This window comes from Sorex araneus, chromosome 2, assembly GCF_027595985.1.
Source record: "Sorex araneus isolate mSorAra2 chromosome 2, mSorAra2.pri, whole genome shotgun sequence".
NCBI classification, from domain to species: Eukaryota; Metazoa; Chordata; class Mammalia; order Eulipotyphla; family Soricidae; genus Sorex; species Sorex araneus.
The window spans coordinates 305037374-305053370 of NC_073303.1; the positions used below are offsets into that span (position 1 = coordinate 305037374).

At 31.8% G+C, this 15997-nt stretch overlaps 1 protein-coding gene across 7 annotated transcripts in view; it reads right to left on the bottom strand.

Annotated features, from left to right (window-relative positions):
• NLGN1 (neuroligin 1) overlaps nt 1-15997 on the bottom strand; it is a 957654-nt gene that overhangs the window by 497665 nt on the left and 443992 nt on the right. For 5 of the 7 annotated variants that reach the window (XM_055125786.1, XM_055125785.1, XM_055125790.1 and 2 more), the window contains 2 exons: nt 12681-12740; nt 4803-4955 (listed from right to left, as the gene is read on the bottom strand). In XM_055125786.1, the coding sequence (XP_054981761.1) occupies nt 4803-4955; nt 12681-12740 (213 nt within the window). The remainder of the gene's footprint in view (nt 1-4802; nt 4956-12680; nt 12741-15997) is intronic. The other 2 variants (XM_004603098.2, XM_055125788.1) reach the window with 1 other exon arrangement.

Here is a 15997-nt window from a genome sequence, read left to right on the forward strand (position 1 = left end):
TATGCATGAAACTTTATCATAGTACTAGTATTGTAAAGTACAGTGTCTAGATAAAATACAGAGAAACAAAAGCTTTAACAAGTAAAGATGAATAACAAAATTTACTATCATTACTTTTATTCCTAATAGTTACATATTGGAAACAACTATCATCAAAATTGATTACACATCATACAATGATTTTATACATTTCTGTAATTTTCAAGTATTAAAATTTTGCAATGAGAATACAATTATGAGAAACTACATTTTTAACTATTTCTATTAGAATAAAATAAATATAAATGTCCATAAAAGGAAATCCAGTAAAGTGAGTAAAAGCTAGTTTTAAATGAAGCAGCCCTACAAAGCATTATAAAATAAATTGAGTGAACTTTTTCAAATGAAGGTGAATAGTCTGGTATTTCATTAATTTCTTACAGATGAATTAAGAAATTTATATTTATATGGCTTGATATATAAACTACTTGCTATATAAATTATTTGTTATTCCCCAATTTTGCCAAATTTTCAGGTAGATATCAGGAGTTCCTTAACCTTAAAAACATTTAAAAATAAATTATATGGAAAGGAAGTAAAACTAAATGCTTGTATTTAAAATAACCACATAAAGATGAATTAAATTTATAATATGATAAGAATATCATGTTTGCTGTGCTGGAGAAACAGTCCCAGCATATGGTCCATCCAATTCATATCTTGGCATTACCAGGAGTGATTCCTGTGCATAGAGCCAGGGATAATTTTGAGCACTGCCAGGTGTGGTTCATAAAACGAACAACAAAAAATGTTTTCTATTGGGCTGATGAGATAGCTCAAAGGGATAGAGTGCATGTCTAGCAAGCAGATAGCCCCAAGTTCCATCCCTGGAAACAGATGGCTAGTGCTACACCATTGAGTGTAGCCATAGTAGTTCCATCTTGAACACCTCCATCTTGGTCTCCAGATCACTGGGATCCAGTAGCTCTACACCTGAGTTTTGAACAATAGGTTGCACAGCCAATCTATTACTCAGAGTGAGCCCTTGGCCTCCGGAGCACTGCTTGGAAGGCTTTCCAAAAACATTTTTGTACAGCAAAACAAATTGCAAGCAAAATTATAAACCACCAAATAAATGGAAAATATTTTTTCAGATTGATATAACACACCAATACTTCTAAGAATAACCTACATTGAAACAAGCAATAACAAATATGGATGAAGATGTGGGTTCAGTGGACACTGTTGGTAAAAATTCAACTGAATGCAACCATTTTGGAAAATAGTATTAAGATTTCTAAATAAACTAAAGTAAAACTACCAAAAATTCTGCACACTCCCTTCCTGGTACTTATGCACAGCGACGAAATAATTAAGACCCAATGCTGTATCTACCCTGATGTTTTTTGCAGTATTATTTACAACAGCTATAAAACAACTAAAGTGCCTATCAATAGATAATAGAATAAAGATGTAGTGTATATATGCGATAAAAATTTCTCACCTATAGCTAAAATCAAAATTTGGCATTTTCAGCAAAATGGGAAGTATTCCAAAGGGATTATTTGAAGTGAAATAAATCAGAAGGAGAAAGACAAATATTGAATTATTTCACCTATGTGTTCAAAGTAAGGAAATAAAACTGATGAACAGGCAAAACAAAATAAATATAAATCAGTGAACACTGACAAGTGAGATTATCAAAAAGGCAGAGGGGACGGAGGGCAAGATAGGTTTAAGTGAGTATGGTAGATGTCAATTTCTTGCTAGTTTTTGAAAATGTATCTATCTAGTGAGTTAATTAGCAGCATAGATGAAGTGAATTTACTAAAATTATTTGAATACATTTAAAATAGCCCCGTAACAATAAACTTAATAATAGGATAAATAAAAATATAGAAAGAGTTTTTATTAAATCTGACTGAGAATTAAAAAATGCACACATTTTAAACTGAAAGTTTAACTGTTCACTGATGACGTGCAAGATTCAGTGATAATGGGATTAGAGAGAGCTCCAAGCTGAAACTGTAGATGTGAGGTTAGTAATATGCTCTTGCCTTTATCAGAAGTTTTTATTTTGTGGTTCATCATTCATCATTTCAAATACAATAACAAGGATACCTTTTATTATCACTTCAAAGGTAAACACAAGCAAATCTTGCCCAAAGCACCAAATGACATGTATTTAGTTTTTTCAGAAACTAGAATTGCTATCAGAGGTACACTTCTTTTCTTCTATTTTGTTTTTTCTATTTCTATTTCATAATGAACAAATAATTTTAACATGAAATGCTTTAAATTGGAACATTGTATGCTAGATAGTTGTATGGATTTTATGACTAAAGAATTATCACAGTTTTACTTATTGCTAAAACAAACAAAAATCCTAATATTTTTCCTTTGGGATGGCAAATTCAAATCAATACTAATTACACTGCTTTAGTCACTGTGATTTTTTTCTACCAATCATTTGAGTGCAATATTCTTATAATTAACCAGTTTATATGCTGAACACCAAAATTCATTTCCCTCACATCAAAACATCCAAATCAAAAGGCAGTCCAGGATTTCCTCTGATATGGGATCAACTATTATTTTCTACTTAATTTCCAGAGATTTCCTTAGTGCCAACTCAATTGCAACAGTTTTGGATTCCATACCCAAAAAACCTTGGCTTGCCTTGTTGCTTTAGGCAGATAGTTAATCACAACAAAATGTTAGTCTCTTTTGTCTTTGTTTTGCACTTGCCCTGTAAGAACCAGCAGTGTGCGAACAACACATGTAAAATGTGATGAAAAATAATTTGATAATTTTTGTAAAACAATTAAAATACATTTTGAAAGTTGAAAACATATTGAGAAAATAACGGAAAGTCATCTGATTTACAGCTTGTGTCCCACAATGCCTTAATGACATGAATTTTGCAGTTAATTAGATTGAGAATTGTTTCATGAACAACTGCTAATTCTTAGTTCTGATTCCTAGTATATGATAAGATCAAGGAAACTGAAAAAGCCAATGAAAGCATAAATCGCAGATTTCAGTAGAGTGAGAACAAATATTTATCCCATCAAGAATCATCACCTTCAACATAAACACTGATTGCCATTATGCAGATGAAGCAATTAATTGAGTTCTTCAATTTTCAGCTGAACATATTTTTTCTTCTAAAATCCAATCATTCAGACAGAGTTTTTTAAATTTAGGATATACCCACCATATAGACTTTAATGTGGAACAAATTAAGTTGTTCATTATTTCTGAATGCATTAATAAATAGGCAAACTTACAGTAACTTTATGAAATCTTACTTTAGGTGAGCAGCACAACCAGTAACAGTGAGGCAACACAGTTGTGGTCAAAATATTGTTTAAGTTCCAAAAATAGACATGAGTAGGTGGTTGTTAAATTCTTAACAAATTCACAGTGATATGTGGCATTGATTTTCAATTTTATTAGCATTAAAAATAACTATTCATTTCATTAGAATTTTCACTTGATAAATTCAGGAAATGTGAGAACAATAATAAAGGTGCTGCAATTTAAATGTCTATTAAAGAGCATTACATAAAAATTTTGCATAAAAATTAATGTCAGTATTAAGATATTTAGAAAAGTTAATTAAAGAGTATTATTGTGAACACATCTTTAGATATCTTCTGTATTATATATCTTCTAATACAGATAGTTTTCATCGGTAGGAAGACAATTGTCCTTACCCATTGAAAGGATAACATATGAGACTCTGAAAGTACTAATGCATATTTTCAAGGAAACCGAGATATACTTTACTCTCTTGATACTACATTATCTCTTAACTCATAACAAAACACTCAAAAAAAAGTAAGATGTTACCTTTGCATGGTTAAAATGTCCTCTTCCCCACAACATTCAAACTTCATGGGCAAAGCTTAATATTTGTACGCTTTCAAGATTAGCATACACATAAGATTACAGTGATATAGAAGTCAGAATAATTGACAAAAGAAAATCGGATTTTCAATAGCATATAATGAAAAAGGGAGATGCCTCGTCATGTCCAATTGTATTATATCTTTAGGAGTATACAGTATAGTAAAAACCTTTTAAAAACAATTAGAGTTAAAAAACCTAAATCTTTTGTGGTATAACTTACCCTTGGTAATTTACCCTTGGGTACCTCTAAAATATGTAGTTAAAGGTGTTATCATAAATGACATAGTAAATTTGCTCCTCACATTTTGCATATACTAGAATAAATAAAGTCAGAGTAGTAAAATATCAATTTTATACCCTCAATATTGGTTATTACAAAATATTCTGTCTTCTTTAGAGTACTTGAATATTTTGCAAACAAGTTTTCTCTTTGGCCTCACTCAAAGCTAAGATTCTTTGCTCTACTTTTCTTTTGCATGTGTATAAATTATTGAATTCTTTTTTACTTTATAAAAAGATTGCCAAAATAACTCTATACAAAAATTCTTGAAAAAAATATAAAATTGATTCTCAGCTGGTGACAAATCTTAAATAATTTTATATAATCATTAAAAAAAAGATGTGGAAGAAGGAATAGTTTGTCACATGACAATTTTTTATGGTTGACCCTATTAGAGCCAAACCAGGAAGAACCTTCCCCAAGAGTAGAAGTAACCAACTTTTACTTCTAAATCTTGAAACCAATCCTATCTCTCACCAAGCATATAACATGCAGAGAACTTATTAAAAGTACCAAATTTATGGTTCAGCCAACAATTATAAACCAATGAGTTTAAAAAAACCAAAACAAATCAAAAAGAACTCACACAATTATTGGTGAATAATAGTGAGAATTATAGGCCTCTTACCAAGTACCCCCAGCCGATAGTTGACTGTGATGACGATCACATTGCCATAACTTGCCAAGACACTCCCGTCATACAAGTTTCCAGTACCTTCCATATAGGAGCCACCGTGGATATACACCATCACTGGCTTGGGACCCCCACTGTCCCGAATATCTGAAAAACAAATAATTTCCAATTGTTCTTATCCTCGAAAAACATAAATAATGGGGCAGAACATATATATTCCATTTTATAGGCAAAGGGGCATGATTTTAATATAGCTTTTATAAATTGCTGTTTTATTAAAGTGTTTCTTGAGCAATTCATATTAAGAACTGTTGCAGAAAAAAGCTATAGATTCATTTATTTTATTTTCAATTTGGTTTAAAATAAAAAAAAAGTATAAGGCCTGACAAAAGTTAAAATATATATAAATATTAGTAGAATTTTGAATTTATAACAAAACAAAAATAATAAAACAGTCTTCTGAATATTTTTTTAAATTATATATGTTACATGAAATTTAAGATTCACATATTGGGCAGAAGAGCTAACCTGTGGGAAAGGTTGCCTTACACACTGTTTACCCAGTTTAATTCCTGGCACCACATATGATCCCCTGAGTCTTTCAGGAGTGATCCCTGAACACAACTAGGAGGAAGTTCCAAACACCCCTGAGTGTGGCCCTAAACAAAAGCAAATAGCATAGACTAAAGAAAATGGTATCACTGTTTTGAATAATTCCATTATGCTATATATTGCCTCATATTTAGTTTTTACTATTTTAAGTACTATCAGGTGATGCTTATGAGGAAACTTTCCCCATATAGTCCCCTGAGCCCTGCCAGAAGTAATCCCTGAGCACAGAGCCAGGAGTAATTTCTAAGGACCTTTTGGTGTGGCCTATAAATTTCTCAAAAATAGAAGAAAATAATTATGTGTATTTTATACATATATATGTTCTTTTACTATTGTACTCTACTTAGCTCCATTTTTGACTACAGATTTATCCTATAGAAACAAGATAAAATATAATCAGTTATGTGTACAAAGTGCCAAAATTTAGGGTGTTTACCTGATTTTTATAGATTTGAAATTTAATTAAATTTATCTTATCACTTTTGTAAATGATTTTACTTTTATTATTTTTTCAATGAGAATATATAAATACATTTAAAGAAAAATCCAATAATTCTTACTGGTTTATAAAGCACTTCTTTTGTTTGTTTGCTTGTGTTTTTATTGTGCTATACCTGGTGATGATCAGAAAATATTCTGATTATGGCAATGCTCGGGGTCATATGCAATGTTCCAGATCTAACCATGGTTAGTGCTTGGCTAGGTAACAGCCTTGATCCCTGCACTATCTCTCTGGGTCCAAATAAGCTACTTTTTAGAGGAAAAAAACCCACTAAGCCATATAATAGCAAACATGGTTTTGGCTAACATTACATAGCATATATTTATGATTATTAATATACACAAAAAATAAAACTTTGCTATTATATGATAATTCATGATCTTATATCTACTGCCTAAATAAAATTTGCATCATTTTTGATGTCCTTATAATGTGTCATCCACTGTGATAGTTTGATTACTTTGCTTTTCATGATTTATTTTTTAATTAGTCTCATATTTTAAAATTGAGATTTTGGGTTTTAGAATGAATTAATATAATAAGACATACTTAATAAAAATACTGGTGAATATTAGAGACTGCCTTATATTTTCTATGAATTTCTAATATTTCTTATATTTCTAATATTCCTTATATTTCTAATGAATGACTGTTATAAATACCCTGGGATATTTATAATATCCCATCTGGGGTTCTAGGGATAGAACCTGGGGCAGCTGCATGCAAGGCAAACACCCTACCTGGTGTACTATTTCTCAGGTCTCTAAATACCTTGATTTGTAATGTAATATTAAACATTTTTGTGATAAAAACTAGTCTGGGTCATGAATTGCAGTTCAATCTGACTGGCCTGATTTTTCTGTCTTTTGAGCTTGGGTTTTGGCCACACCCAGCACTACTCAAAGCTTAATCCTGTTTAGTGCTCAGGGATATTCCTGGCAGTGCTTAGAAGATCATACATGTTAGGAGCAACATGACTGGATAGGACACATGCAAATGCCTTAACTCTTGTAATACCATTCAAGTCAAGTTTTGTCCTGGTTTTTAAGTTTGGGAAATACCTCTTGCAGAATTTGAAGACTTTTTATAGGCTAATTTACATTTTACTTACTATCAGTTCACAAATTAGCCTTACCCTCCCACAAAAGTATTTTTGGAAAATGTGAATTTTTAATGTAATAAGGAAATACTTTGAAACGGAAATCAAACAGTAGACATGGCTGACTTCAGAAGGAAAGTATAAATTCATTTCCTCATTAAATACTTGGAAGGGAATGGTATTCATTCACTTGTAAAAATCCGGGGGCTTGTGGAGATGTTAACTTACAGAGAGCAACACTTTTTTTTTTTTTTTTGATAGGGTTAAACTAACAGCCTAAACTGCTTGTTTGCTACATATAGTTTTAGTTGAATTTTCTACTAAGCTGGCACTGAAGAAGCAATAATAAAATATTAAACTGAAATCATTAACTGAGTGTTCACAGCAGACACTGTATTCTGCTAATTGTATGCTTGGAGGTAGCACAGAGGGAGGCTGTTTCAGAATTCTTCTTTAATTAAAATTACATAGAATTACAAAGCACCAACTGTGAACAGTAATGAAATCTTGGTAGAACCATTCTGTTCACCTGGAAAACAATACAGGCAAACATTGAGAAGACCTGCCACATTTCTACCTAACCACGATACAGAATGGACATTTTTAGTAAACACTACAAATATGGCATTAGATTCTAGGAGCTATTTTGAGTTCTATATGTTAACTTAATTTTAAAATAATAAATGATAGAATTATTAAATGTCTGGGATGTTTCTAATGCTACTTTGTCTTCTTCAAAATACTCAAAAGATTTTAGTCTTGCCTAAAAATATAATATACCCCCAAAATTCTTTACAGATGGTTCTATCCAATTTTTATGTCATGTTTTGAAAAAAATGTTTTTTATTTGCCTAAGTCTATCTTAACATCAATGAGACATTTGGTATTAACTGTTAAAATAGGTAAAATTCTTGTACATGTACTTTACCATGACTAATTATGACTACTAAAGTTTGGCCAAAGTCTCTAGGTCTTTTACTGAACTACTGAATTATTTGTGTTTAATCAGAGATCCATTTTAGAATTTACTGAAGAGGATATTTTATCACAGAAACATTACTTTTATTCACAACCTATATATCTTGGATGTTAATAATATAAATATTTAAATGATATATATATTTAATTTAATTTTTAAAAGACCAGTATATGTATAACTGAAATAATAAAAATTAAATAATAACTATTAATATCACCAGCTGATATATTTTAATGATAACATATCTTTTATCACTGCATATCTTAGTAATTTTATAAACTTATTGAAAAGTAAAGAACTTATCCAATTTTTAATTAATTATAAACAAATTAAAAAATTGACCATCTGACTCTTTTCCATATTTTCCCCTGAAAATAGAAGGTTTCACCCGTGTTTTTTCACTTCACCTAAATAGCTGCTACCTGACTTACTAAGAACAAAAGAATATTCTCAGAGACTAAAATTGTACTTTAGGTAAAATAAAATTACTAATATTCATTAGGTATGCTTTTATTTTCTATATATTACCACTTTAAAAAAAAGCTTTGCCAAGGATCTTAGAATTTGGAAAGAGTGGAATAGGAAAAAGGTAACACTGGTGAATTTTTTCTCTCTAAATGTTTATGACAATACTTTTAAGTTTTCAAGTTATAAAGAGTTGGACTTTGATTAGATACCCTAAATGTTAAATTTTAGGGATGGTATTTTCTTCTTTAACACAAAAGAACAATTGTAGGCTACAATACATCAGTGTCCTCGATACCTGAATGCTCTTGACCCAGTCTGGAGCACCACGGGGCACCACAGCATTCAAAGAGCACAGTGGTTTAGGTGCCTAACGCTGAAGGGCAAGAGGTGGCCGAGCAGTCCAGGCCTTCCTGAGCCCTGCGTAAGGCTCTCCTCCCAAACGTAGAAAACAAACTCTTTAAGAACATGGGGCCTGAGCAATAGCACCGAGGGCAGGGCTTTTGCCGTTCTTGAGACTGATCTGGGCTCAATTCCCAACATCCCATATGGTCCCCCAAGCACCGCCAGGAGTAATTTCTGAATATATGAGCCAGCAGTAACCCCTGTGCATTGGCAGGTGTGACCCAAAAAGAAAAAAGAAAACTCTATAAGAACAATTATTTCATACAAAAATATAAAATTTGAGTTTGATATTAAAATTAAATATTTGTCAATTACTACTAATAAAATAGAACATGAATTTTAAATATATTTATTAAATTATCAATTTTTTTATTCTACTATCTTGTTTTCATCAATTTCTATAACTTCTGGCTAGTCATTTTCTTTACTACATATAGCACTGTAGCACTGTCCTCCCATTGTTCATTGATTTGCTTGAGTGGGCACCAGTAACATGTCCATTGTTAGACTTGTCGTTACTGTTTTTGGGTATATCGAATATGACACAGGTAGCTTGCCAGGCTTTGCCGCGTGGACGGGATACTTTCAGTAGCTTGCCAGGCTCTTCGAAAGGGATGCAGGAATCAAACCCAGGTCAGCCTCGTGCAAGGCAAACGTCCTACCCGTCCTACCCGCTGTGCTATCTCTCCACCCCTTACTATATATAAAGCATGCAAAATATCTAGCTACATTCACTACTCTGAAACACAAATGAAAAGTGATGCAATTGTTTTTGGACAAAAAATGGTAAAGAAAATGATAGCAAAAATAGGAAGAAGAATTAGAAGTGAAGAAAGATATGCACTTCTTCAAAGCCATGGATTAATTTAAGTGAATGAGGGGCACAATCCCTTGTAGTTTCAGGCAGCTGCTGAACATAGACTGAAAAAGGGACCGGGAAATCAGCTAAGGGTACAATTACCAGGAAATAAAAAATTTCATAATAATCACTAGACAACTGGACTCCTGACTGAAGTAATTGGAGTAGTTTGTCAAGTAGTTTGCCCTTCTCTCTGCACACTTTATGTCCATTGATGTTGGTGCACGGTTTTCAGCAAATTAAATGTGAAAAGTGACCTTTAATTTTCATTCATATATCCACATTTAAAATTAATTTAAAAAGTAAGACTTTTATACATACTTTTTCTAAAATGTTATTTTAATTTGTCATACCAACTGCTAAACTATTATTCAAATACTGAATAACAAGCCTAACTAAAGTTGACTGTCTTGGCACTGCACTTTGAACACTTAAAACATATTTATTAATTTGAAAATTTATCACTGATTGGCTTAGCTATATGGCTTATTATTTAACCTAGATACTATCTGCTGTGTAAGTAAGGGTTTGGGATGTTTTTTACTAGCTATTTTAAAATTTTAAATATGTCTTAAATTATGCTTTAAAATAGACTCACATTTACAGGATATGATTCACTACAGTGGTTCAGAACTATCTTTTGTATTCATATAAATGTCTAACTTGAGTGATGGTGCTTCACCAAAAGGAAAAAAAAAATAAATGTATTAAGTCAGGTATCAAAATATCCTTTAAGGGAGAAATAGTGTATACTAATAACCTTGTCAGTATACTAGAAAATTTGGAGTTTTATGAAGCTATCTTTAAGTTCTTGGTATTTAGGATTTAGACAACAAATGTCTAAGATTTCATTATTTTCAGGTGCTGGAGCAGTAGTACAGCAAGTAGGGCCTTTACCTTGCACGTGTGCCTGGCGCGGGTTCAATCTCCTCATCCCATATGGTCCCCAGCACTGCCAGGAGTAATTCCTGAGTGCAGACCCAGGAGTAACCCTTTAGATGGCCAGGTGTGACCAAAAAAAGCCAAAAAAAAAAAAAAGGAAAAAAATGGATTTTCAGAGGGTTGAATGAAAACAGATAGAAAGAAAAAAAAAAGTGAAAGACTCGAGATTTGAAGAACAGTGGGGAAAAAAATCAAATTCTCAAAGTTAACAAATAATGCTAATTTTTTGAATAATTGAAATTATAACAGTTTAATCCTGTTCTAAGTTTATTTTTATCTTATAACAATTGAAAACAATAATTTGGGTATCTGTAATGATCTATTTCAAATGTTGATGCTCTATTTTTCCATTTTATGGTAGAACTCATAACAAATTAATATTTTAGTATAAGTTATATTGACTAAAATTAATGAAATAATGATGAAAATAATTCTCATCATTATGAAAATATTAATACCCAACATAACTTTTACATTTTTTAAAACTTCATCTATATATTGATAGTATCCTGGGAAGCAGTGTGTTATATATCTCTCAATGAAAATAATTCAAATAATTTTATAAAGATTCATTAATAGTTGTGGCTTATGAAGTAGAGTTTTACTGATCTTCTTGGGAACTATTTTGTCAATGTTTTCTTAATACTTCATGGATATTATTATGAAATTTTATTTTTAGCGTTCAGGAAATCACTTTTAAGCTTGGTATTAAGTTTGTCACCTCAGTTAGAATAATTATTATTATTGGAGACAATTGAGGAAAAAAAAAGCCCTTGCTGGACTCCAGAAGACCTGAAACTATCAATAGTATGGATCTTTAGTTAAGAACAGTTGATTTATACAAAAAAATGAATTGAATGTATATTTATATTTATATACCAAATTAAAATAACATATTATAACTTGAAAAAATAAACCTCTTTTTTTTGGGGGGGTCCCACCTGGCCGATGCTCAGGGGTTACGCTTTTAGCTTTCCATTCAGGAATCACTCCTGGTGGGCTTGTGTAGCCATATCAGTTTCTGGAGATCAAACCTGGACTGGCTGCGTGCAAGGCAAGTGTCTTACTTGCTGAACTCTCTCCTGCCCCAGAAGCTGTTTATTTGATTGAGAGGAAATGTTTATTTTTTAAAGAAGACTAGACAGCACTCCTCATGATTTACTCCTGGCTCTGTGCTCAGGGATCACTCCTGTAGGGGTTCCGGGGATAAGGTGCCCCAGTAGCTGCTTGCAAGAGAAGTGCCCATACCCTCTGATCTCTGTCTCCAAAAATGACAATATTTTGAAAATAAAATATCATTAGCCAGTCTATATGGTGTGTCTTTGAAATCCACCTTAAATATTTTGCTTTAAAAATGAAAAAGTAAATATTATCGTAAAAACACTATGGTAAGCCCCAAATTCTTAAGTGGCTGTACACTTTTTTCTAAGTAGATATAATCCATTTATCTCTACTTGTTTCATATACTTTTTTGTGAACAGCAGAATACAGAGCTTTTAAAAATAAATCATACTGCTCAAGAAACACTTTATATCAGCTTTTGACTTGTCCTTTAATTTATTGAATACAGGGTCCTTTTTAAACAAATATCAAATGTAAAAATGAGAAACAATTTGATATTGAGTAAAATATTTACACAGATTAGAAAACATGCAAAATGGGTACAGAGAGACTACAGGAAGGAGATTGTTAGTTCAAAGAATATGGACAAATTTGGTCAAAACGTGGGATGAAACATATCAAAAGTCAGTTCAAGAAAACAAAAAAAAAGTCCCCCTCTTTTTAAAACATTTTAATGGTTGGCATCAAAATGTAAAACTTAACATTCATTTCTTTAAAAAAAAATTTAAATGTATATTCATATGCAACATCAAGCAAGAAGACAAAACACATCAAAAACTGGAATTAAAAACAATTCTTCAAAAAAAGACAAGAAGTAAAAAAATAGAAAGGGGTGGAAAAAGTGATTGAGGTCCTTGTCATGCAAATAGATTTGGTGGAAAAAATACCTTCATCTTCAGCACCGTCATTATCACCTAAATCATCTGTCTGTTTCTTTGTAAGGGGACCTAGGATTGAGAACGGAGAAATGGAGGGGGGAAAAAAAAAGACAATTCAAGAATAAACAAGACTGAGGGGAAAAATAAATATCAATATTAAAATTCTCAAGGATATTTTCAAAAAGAATGGAAAAACGGTTACTTCAAGGTTGATCATTATTTTGTCTAAGAAAAAAAAAGCCCTTTCCCCAAAATATATCATAGATGATTTGGCTTGTGAATATATCCAGCATAAAAAATACATTATGGCTTGAAACTCAAGTCACAAGCAAATGAAATTATTTTTTCAAATACCCACTGCTTACAAAAAAGTAAACAATTTTATTAGCTGAAAGAATTTAATTTATCCAGTGTCTTTTCTAATTTGAATTGGTGACAACAGTAAGGAAAGTAGGCCAAACTCATTCTCTAATTTGGGACAGCATAATAACATTAGGGAAAAAAGAAAAGAATATTTTAGTGCTATTTTTTAAATTTTTTCTTCTTTACTAAAACATCATTAACATGGGTTTTTTACACATTTTTTGTATTAATCCATTTTCCAAACTATGACTTTTTAAAATTACTTATCACTAGATAAATACTTCCCCATGTGTTTTAATTGAATATACTGTGCTTAAGAGATTTGAAACCTGTACAATTGTATAAGCATAATCTCATCAGTTTGTAAAGCCATCATCAATAGAAGTTAATATTTAAATTAGTAAGGTAGTTACAATCAGGGCTCATATATGATAATTAATTTAAATATATAGAGGAATTATGCCCTCAAACAATGTCATGCCCACTATAGTTATTTATAATGGGATCATGTTTTAGGATAATAATTTTATTAAAACATTGTGAATGTTTAATAACTTTTATTATACTTAACAATACTAATTTGCTTGACTAAAAAAGCATACACCAAAGGGGAAGTCAAAGGCCATGTGAAAGTAATTTTAAGTGTCATATAATTGACATATTTAGCACACAATAAAGCAATTGAAGTCCCACATTCCATTTTGTTTTCGAAACCATTTAATTGAAATGACATTTCATAATCCTCATGCAAAAAGCAATCATTACAAACACAGGACACTCACGTTAAAAGACGGCCAACCACAGAGCAGTAAGCAGAAAATTTTGTCATGCATAAAATAACAGTCATAGAAAAGGAGGAGGAAAAAAGGACTAAAAGTCATGTGTTTATTTCAGTAATATAAGCAGTAGAACAGTACATATTAACCCTAATCACACTTCAAAGGAAAGGTCTGCTACCATTTTCAGAAAGATCTCAGTGATGACTGTGCATTATAGTTGTAAGCCAAAACTACACTAATTACATTCCTCAAAGAATAAGAGAACCCACTCAGAAAACAGAAGGAAAAATGACATCCATGTATAACAAGTTCAGAGAGAGAGCTTTTAAAGGAGGAATAACTGGTTAAGATCAAAAGACTGAGGATAAGAAAACCTATGTAATTGAAAGAACTCATTGACCAAGTTGATTATAAAGTCATCATTTCAAGGTCATTGTAGATACAGATTAGAAGAACCATACACAATAAATGAGTGGTATAATTTTGCAATCATTCATACAAACATTCATTCCATTAAGAAAAAAACCCAGATGAAAGCAATAGTTCATGTTAATGGAAAATTTTCTGCAAGCTCACAGATATCTACCTTTCTTTATTATGATCCTACTTAATTTTATTTTTTTCATTTTAAAAGTGCCCTTAATACTATTTGATGGTCATGCAACAATATTCTACATATCTGAAAAATATAAATATCTTTAATATTAAAATTATGGTATAAGTACTGTAAATGAAGTATTTTAAATTTTAAAACATGTAAAATATTATACTTAGAAAATCAAATATTTGAGCTTTGTATGTTTTTGCAGTTATCTGAAGTAGTACATGAACAGATTTCAGTGAATTTACATTCTTGTACTTTTGCTTTCAAGAATATTATCTAAAATACAGAATTTTATTATCATACACATACCTATGGTGGTAGGTAATTATTGCTGCAAAATCATGATCAGCTTTTCAATTTTAAAGTATGTATTTTTCTTAGTTCTTGGCTGTATTTAAAAAAAGAATTACTGGTGTAGGGCCAGAGAGAGCATAGGCAGTAAAGTATTTGCCTTGGATGCAGCTGACTGGAATTTAATACCAAGCACCACATATAATCCCTTGAGAAACCACCAAGATTGATCTCTGACAGTAGATCCATAAGTAAGCACTGAGCATTGCCAGATATGACCCAACTAATCACTGTCACTGTCATTCTCTTGCTCATTGATTTGCTTGAGTGGGCACCAGTAACGTCTCCATTTTTTCTCTTTTTGAGACTTGCTTCTGTTTTTGGCACATTGAATATGCTACAGGTAGCTTGCCAGGCTCTGCTAAATACAACAAAAATGAAAAACAGTCGTATTAGACAACTCCCCCCTGCCCCCCACCCCAAATCATCAATTCATTAACATTTGGGGAAAATGTGGGGAAAAAATCACTATTAAATTGAGCCAATTTCTTAATTTTGTGTAGATATCTTGTGCAGATATTTATGAGATATCTCCCTGGACTCTTCATAGAGAAGTGTCTTTTATCCCCATTTATAATATCCAAAGTAATTTATTTAATTTTTGGGGGGAAATACCTCAGGTTCTACTGCCATCAAGCCAGTTGTTTCACATATTTGGCAAACTGCTAGTTTGGTGCAACAAAAATTTTATTAAAATGTCACTATTCTGCTTGTTTACTTGTAAAACATATGTAAGTATGCATTATAAAGATCAATACTATTGAGAAGTATTTCCCCTGGAAGACAGAAAGATGCAGGTTATTGAGACAGAGTGTATGACATCTCACTGATATCTATTGCAAGAGCAATCGAGAAACTAGGGGCAATCATACAACTATTATTTTGTCCGTAAAGGGCAAAAGAAGGATAAGATCGAGAGAAGCTTCTTGTTTATGGAGATTCTGAGACGATCTGGCATGCAACAGACAAGAATAGAACCTGGCTGGATGACAGACCCTGCTTATATTGAAACTAACAGTTGGTCCTAATAATACACCTCTGAAATATTCTATAAATATGGGGATTCAACTGGGTCTATTTTGAATCATTTTCTGGACTCCACAACCGTGCATCCGAAGCATTTTCCAGAGTTACAGATCATTCCTGTTCAGGAGAAAAGGCCCTTCCCTCCTGCAGTGGGGCAACTGCAGAGGAAAATTCTGGAATCCCAAGGTTGTTTACCTGCTGTC